General features: G+C 43.7%; 1 protein-coding gene across 9 annotated transcripts; it reads left to right on the top strand.

Annotated features, from left to right (window-relative positions):
• Positions 1-674: 674 nt before the first annotated feature.
• Positions 675-6,109, top strand: LOC148021455 (uncharacterized). Of its 9 annotated transcripts, none has more exons than XR_015694727.1 (8): positions 675-1,241; positions 1,343-1,408; positions 1,536-1,981; positions 2,123-2,275; positions 2,360-2,752; positions 2,987-3,063; positions 3,274-4,812; positions 5,182-6,109. XR_015694727.1 is itself a non-coding variant. In XM_087699340.1 (8 exons), the coding sequence occupies exons 3-8, from the start codon at positions 1,738-1,740 to the stop codon at positions 5,242-5,244; spliced, it is 2,334 nt and encodes a 777-aa protein (XP_087555466.1). In that variant the 5' UTR covers positions 675-1,241; positions 1,343-1,408; positions 1,539-1,737; the 3' UTR covers positions 5,245-6,109. The 9 variants fall into 9 exon arrangements, 3 of the variants coding, with proteins under 3 accessions (XP_087555466.1, XP_087555467.1, XP_087555464.1); XR_015694726.1 differs by having other exon boundaries at positions 5,179-6,109; XR_015694725.1 differs by having other exon boundaries at positions 3,274-4,947.
• The last annotated feature ends 1,028 nt before the right edge of the window (positions 6,110-7,137 follow it).

Genomic DNA, 7,137 nt, shown 5'->3' with positions numbered 1-7,137 from the left:
TGCAAACTATGAGTTAAATGATTATATCCCATAAGTAATGGTAATGCTTTATATTCTACCCAGTTGAGAGCTCATGATTGTGCTTATGACTACATCTTCTTCATTCCATGATCGATACCTACATCTTCAACATTGACCTTCCACAAGGCAAGGGAAGTGCTCTACTTCTACATACTCAAGCGCTCATGATCTACAATTGGTGCTCATATGCACACTACATGTCATCCATGATCTATAATGACCAACACCTTGACAATCACTTCCCATAAGTAAAGGAAGTGCCTCACTTATGCATAAGTGATAGCTTATAATCATAAAATTAGTGCTCATTGTCACACAAGGGCATGCCTCTCATGATTGATAGCCTTAACTTTAACAATCGCATCCATAAGCAGAGGAAGCACTTTGCTCTGATTGAGCACTCATGATCATACAAGTGGTGCTTAGAGGCACGCTAGTGCATGCCATCCGTGTTTAAAAGCCTCCATTGCGTGCGTGTGTTTGCATGCTCTCATGAAGGTGAGGTGGGGACAATGCTAGAAGATAAGTAGGCTTGTCTTAGAGGACTAGGGGTATGCAAAGGAAGGACCCCACTACTAGCATAGTGTATAAAGGCTCTTTGATAATGGGAAAAAAAGACCTTTTTGGTGCTTGATCAACCCCATCCCCATCATCATCACCACCCACCATCTTCTCTCTTTTGTTCTTATGGGGCTTTTGATACTCTTTTTCCTCCCGCCCTCTTCCCCTCACAGTGCATCCGCTTAGAGCTGAGAGAGGGAGAGAGAGCGGTTCCCGTGACTGAGTCTCTTCACACCGAGAGAGAGAAGAGAGGGCCTCGCTCTCTTGCTAATCACAAATCTTTGCTTCTTGAGCGAAACAAAGGCCGATCGTGCAAATCTTGATTCTTGGGTTTCGCCCTGTTTCCGTTTTTGAAGGTGGGTTTGGGTTTTGGGCATCGCCCACAAAAGACCATATTCTTTTGTGGGCGAGTAGGCTGACGAGGGAACAGAGAAACAGAGATAGACGAGCCTCACGGGGCACAGGGTAAGGGCCTTTCTCAGAAGAAGGGAGCTAAGGAAGACTCTGCGTTTTCCTGCCAGCAAGTGAGAAGCAGAAGCAGGAGAAGAACAAAACAAGAATAAGAAGAAGAAGAAGAAGGAGAAGATGATGTAATGATGATGATGATGGCAGCGGCAGCAGGGAAGGGGGCACAGAGGCTCTGTTCAATGTTACTGCAGGTACGCCATATGCTGTATTCTGGTCTGCTTTCAAATAGAAAAGAAAAAAGGAACTATCTGTTAGCACACATCTTCTCAAAATGCTGTATTCTGATTCTCAGAAGAAGAAGAAGATGACAGCAGCAGCAGGGCAGGGGGCACAGGAGCTCTCTTCAATGCTATTGCAGGTACGCAATGTTCTCTTCTTGTCTGCTAAAAGAAAAACAAAGGAACAATCTGTTAGGGTACATCTTGTTAAAAATGATCTGTCTTGGGAATCCTATAGGTAAATTCTGACAACTTTGCCATTTGCAGTAGCCTCCATTAATTCCCCCTTTCCTCAGTTAAACCCTCCTGTCAGCATCCATACCACCTCTCAGATCTGCTGGCTATGGCTGAAGTAGCAGAAGGCTACTGTCTGCACTTGCACACCACATGTGAATCTGGAAGTAAGGAACGTGCCCATCATCATCATTGGCAGCCTTGACAAATAGCTCGCAGCAAGACTCTGAAAAATATGGCAATGACTACCACTCAACCCTTGACACCTACCTCAAATAGCTCAATCTCAATGGCTACCACTCAACCCTTGACACCTTCTACCTCAAATAGCTCAATCTCTGGGAGACGAGGATGTGTCAAAACAGAGTGTGTGAATAATAATGATTCGTTTCCTGCGGGCCTGCGAGTTCTAGTAGTAGATGATGACCCCATTTGTCTGCTTATACTAGACAGAATGCTGCGCCGATGTCTTTATGAAGGTGAGTCGTGATTTCCTCAAACAAACATGTTGTTACTCTTGTGAATTGTGAAGCGAGTCACAGCTTGGGATTGTGTTCAGCATTCACTGTTACGGATCATTATTTAGTTTGAACAATTGTAAATCGTTTGCTGTTTTTCAGTGACCACTTGTGGAAAGGCTACTGATGCACTTGAGATGCTACGGGGAAACAGAGAGAGTTTTGATTTAGTTATCAGTGATGTTTACATGCCTGACATGGATGGTTTTAAGCTTCTAGAGCATGTAGGCTTGGAGATGGACTTGCCAGTAATAAGTAAGTCAAGACAATTTGTTTTTGCTTACCTCTCATGCCTGGGCACAGCAGTTCTTTTGCCTGATATGGTGTTATGTGGTGCAGTGATGTCAGCAAATGGAGAGACTAGTGCTGTTATGAAAGGCATCAAGCATGGTGCTTGTGATTATCTTCTTAAGCCCGTGAGAATGGAGGAGTTGAGAAATATCTGGCAACATGTGGTGCGAAGGAAGTGGCGGGTTTCAAGACAATCCACAAGTCATGAAGATGACAAATGTAGGCGAGGTGGTGATGACAGTGATTACACCTCTTCTCTTGTAAATGAGGGTTTCGATGGGTCCTGGAAGCAGCCCAAAAAGCGAAAGGATGTCAAGGAAGAAGAAGACGATCCTGATCAGGACAATGATGATTCATCCACAACAAAGAAACCCCGGGTTGTTTGGTCGGTAGATCTGCACCAGCAGTTTGTCAATGCGGTCAACCAGTTAGGGATAGACAGTGAGCACCTTGCTTAAGAGTCAATTACTTTTCATGTTTTCTAGGTCATAAGTTGTGCTGCATACATGTGTTTACATTGTAAATGGTTTACTTTTTGGAAAGATGGTTTCTTAAAGGTCTTAAGGCACATAGACATTGTGAAAGAAATGTGTAGAAGACTGATTTCATGCTATGTGGATGCCGAGGTTCAATGTGCAGAGCGTTCCATCTGATCATTACAAGTGCTTTTTTCAGAGGCTGTACCCAAACGGATTCTAGAGTTGATGAATGTACAAGGGCTCACCAGGGAAAATGTTGCAAGTCATTTGCAGGTGAATGGCCATGACCGCAGTGTGGTTTTTGATTTGATAAATCTGGTAATTGCAAGGATAGGAGGTATAACTCTGCTTTGGTCAAAAGATTAGTGAGTAATTAACAAATGTCATGTTTGTTCATACGTTTCATTTGACTCTTACTGTTTAGGCTTATTGCTTTGGAGATTACATACTATCTGACAAACTAGATATGGTGATGTGTTGCAGAAATATCGGTTGTACTTGAAAAGGATAAGTGGTGTAGCTCATCAACAAGGAGGGTTGAACCCTCCGTTTCCTGGTTCAACAGATTCTGGTTTTGGGCCAATTGGTGCTTCAGGACTTGGAGGCCTTGGTGATCTGCGAACGCTGGCGGGATCAGGCCAATTGTCACCCCAGGCCTTGATGTCAACACTGCAAGCAGGACTCCTAGGGAGGTTGGGCCAACCTAACAATCTGCAGCTAGGGAGTGTGGATCCATCACTCTTACTGCAGATTGCTGCACTAGGTGCAAATAATAGTCCTCTTGGAAGGCCTTCGTTTGGTCAGTCTATTCAGGGGAATTATCAGGCAGCACCTGCTGATATAAAGCAGCTTCAGACATCACAGCAATTAGGAGCATTTGCAGGATCTCTTGACAAAGGAACCGGTGGAATCGCCTTGCAACCACCATCACAGCAGCAGCAGCAGCATCTTTCGACTGCTGGAAACTTAGGGGGCATGGGACAATTGGTAGGTATAAATAATAACATTCAAAAGATAGGCTCCAACAACAATGCCTTACTGATGCAAGCGATACAGCAGCAAGTAGGTGTTAGTCAGTTGAAGGGTCCAGGGGGTTTGACCTTACCTACAGGTGGAGTCTCAGGACAGCCCGGGGTCTTATCTGACATTGGAGCTTGGAGCAGCCCAATCTCCTCCATGAATGCAAGTACAATGACTGGCAGTGGGGTTATGTCTCAAAGTAGTCCACTTATGCAAGGACCTTCATCTCCATTGGTTCCAACTGGCTCTTCGTCTAGCTTGCTTGGTTCCCTTGCAAGGGCTGGTGCAGACAATAAGAATTTACACTCATCAAGCTCAGCGGGTATTAATATCTCTATTCCAAGTCCTGTCAACACTACCTCTCCGTTGGGTTCTGTTGGACTTGATGATTCGGCTAGATTGAGAACAGTGGGGTCTCTTGGTGCTGTCAGTGAGAACATACCTCAGAGCTTCAGCAGCTACGCTCCAAAGTTCACGTCAGTATCTGGTGGGGCTCCACATGGACAAGGTTTCCAAAGGAACCAAGTTGCTTGGCAAGGCTATGGGTTGAACCAAGAGCTCAGCCAGGTTAATAACCCTGTTCTCAGCCCTAGATATAGTCAAGTATCTTCTAGTCACTGCTTAAGTTTAGGCGGTGGGCAGGAACCTGGCCAACCTCGTGCAGGTTTTGGCACAGGGTTCCCAAGCAATTTCAGTGTGGATAGTCTGAAGCCTTCTGTAACAGCTACTTCATCACGGAGTGAGCAGTCAACAGCTGACAGTGATCTCAAAATGAGGGAGGGCCTCATGTTGGAAGCAAAGCAAGAACAAACATGGCTTTCAGAACCATTATCTGATGAACTACTGAATATTGTTCTCAAACAGGTATAGTTCATGTCTAAGATATCTCATCGTTAGTCTGAAAGTGCAGACTTTACAACCCAAAGTAACACATGCGCCACACAGCAAGAGAAGCACCTTGGAATCCACGAGGCAACAACAGTTGCACTCCAAGCTTTCTATGTAAGCACATTGGCATATTGTCGCATGCAGATTGCAATGGATCTATTACTGGCACTTGAATGCACGTGCACACATGGAGATACACATGCACGTGTGTGCACACACGCACACTGTATCACTGGTGGAAAACTCAATGTAGGTAAACCCCTTACCTTTCCCTCTGGTCCTCCCCTTGCTCCCCTAACAAAACATACCCATACATACAAGTGTACACCTCCCAACCCTCCTGGCACAGGTCTCTGCAGTGTGTATACTGATCCATGAATGCTAGTGTGGTTTTAATAAATGTTCCACATTGCTTTGAATTTGTTCATTCCAGCTTCTAAAACGTTTGACTAATGATGAGTCTGCCAATGTGTCATTCAGCAGCAACAGGAGGGCTTGGAAGTTGGATTGGCTACACCTGATAATTATTCCCTGGATAATACGTAATGTGAAGCAAACAAGTCATGATATGCCAGTTCCATACAGTCGAGTTCTTGACACAACAAATTAGGAGCTTGTGCGTGGATTCGACTAAGAGGGACTTCAAAGACCAGAGACCAGAAAAGTTGAGACTCCAGTCTACCATGAGACTGTTGTATTATATGTTCATTGCAAAGGCCTTTTTTGTCTGAGAAGACACTTGTAGCATTATTTAATCTTGCACTTGGAGGACATGAGATGAGATAGTCACTTGTATTTTGTGACAACTCACAGAAATGCGTTGTCAATGGAAAGTGTACTTAGAAAAAGCAGCGCATTTTAGGTTCGATGGATGGCATCTGGAATTCATTTTCCAAAGTAGGGATGCTGCTACGTCTGCTGCCATTTGGGTCCTGCAGACAGTGAGGTGCAATGATGCTTCCTACTTCTCAACAGCAAATGATTCTTCAGCTCCATTGCCAGTATTACCAAGGCCCATGTCTTATGGCAATGTGTCAATGCAATGATCACATGGTGTCAGCTGGAGTGGTAGGGGTTCCATTTGTTGGTGGAACCTGGATGCTAGCTTGTAGTATATACACATGCACTCTGCAGCCTTGTATCATGTCTCCTCTCTGTTGGACTCACTGAGATAACCTACACGCAGAAGCAAAAACGTCGTATATATACATGTGCATTCAGGCATATGTACTTTCCATTTCTCATGGTGTGGAAAAGGGCTAGTGAGAAGTTAAAGAGTGATACAGTAGCACTAGTTAGTCATTGTATGCAACTGCGCATCCAGGTGGATGCACTTGTTCTCATTGCTCTGAAAAGAGCAGGAGATTGATGTGTTTCTGCTAAAGTGAATCTATGGTTACCTTGCTATGTAGTCAGGTGTGTGACCCTTTTTTGTATGCTGCATTTTGCATCTCTACATGTGTGCACGTGCATATGCCCGTCTCTATGTATCCTTGGGATAAAAATGAAATGTACAAGCTCAAAGAGTCTACATATACTTGGGTTTGGAGTCTATGATGCGTAAGTGAACCCCTTAAAGATGGAGACATTGCAGATTTATTGATATAGTATTTAGGTTGTCATCTTGTAGTTAACTGCTGCAAAAGGATAAGGATGAAGATTCGGCTAAAGACCCAAGTTTTTCAGGTTTGCTTTTGTTTTATTGACTAGCATCCCTGCAACCAGGCTAATTTTGCTCCATCTGTAGGTTGCCCAATGACACCTGGATATTCTACAAGTCAGTGGGTGGTTTTTTGACACAACCTACTTGTGCGATTCCAAGTTAAGATTGTGGCCTTGGCTGATTCTTATCACAAGTCACCCAATGTGATCTTTAGTTCAAGGTCTTATCATTTTAATGGAGCACATGGCCATTATGACACGTTCATGTAATGCATAATCATTGTAAATTTCCTCACTTCCATGAATTGCTCGCAAGTGTAAAATGGCTTGAAAATGACAATTGATCACATTTTTAATACATGGATTCTTCTCAAGGAGTTTTAAGGCTTGGCATTGATCACTATAGTGCAGCTTGTGCATTGTGTTTACCTTGATCAGATTGGTTTGATCTGGTGATGTGTTAATCAAGGTGAAGGATATCCTTGAGTGAGTTTGTCTTGACCTATATGTTAGGTTGGAACTACCTTACCTTGCCTTATTTACAAGCAATCTTTGTGGTGAAATGCAATGAATTAATGGATTCCAATTAAGGTGGTGACTGCATTGAGTGGTTTTGTTAGTAGAGGTGATGGATTGCCTTGATCATGGTGATTGGATGCAATAAAGGTGGTCTAGTCAAGGTAATGATCACCTTGAGTGGAAGTTATACTATGTAGAAAGAGCAAGGCCTAGTCTAGAGAATGCAATTAAGTCGAAGGATCACATTTAGTGGAGGAT

The sequence above is a fragment of the Lygodium microphyllum genome, chromosome 18, assembly GCF_053477565.2.
Source record: "Lygodium microphyllum isolate KBCC chromosome 18, Lygodium_microphyllum_v1.1.10, whole genome shotgun sequence".
Taxonomy (NCBI): Eukaryota; Viridiplantae; Streptophyta; class Polypodiopsida; order Schizaeales; family Lygodiaceae; genus Lygodium; species Lygodium microphyllum.
This window is presented reverse-complemented; position numbering and strand designations above follow the sequence as displayed.

Coding starts and splice junctions, on each gene's coding strand:
- LOC148021455 (XM_087699340.1), top strand. CDS start 1,738: ATGGCAATGACTACCACTCAACCCTTGACACCTACCTCAAATAGCTCA. Junction 2,753..2,986: donor CAACCAGTTAGGGATAGACA/GTGAGCACCTTG, acceptor TGCTTTTTTCAG/AGGCTGTACCCAAACGGATT. Junction 3,064..3,273: donor ATGTTGCAAGTCATTTGCAG/GTGAATGGCCAT, acceptor GATGTGTTGCAG/AAATATCGGTTGTACTTGAA.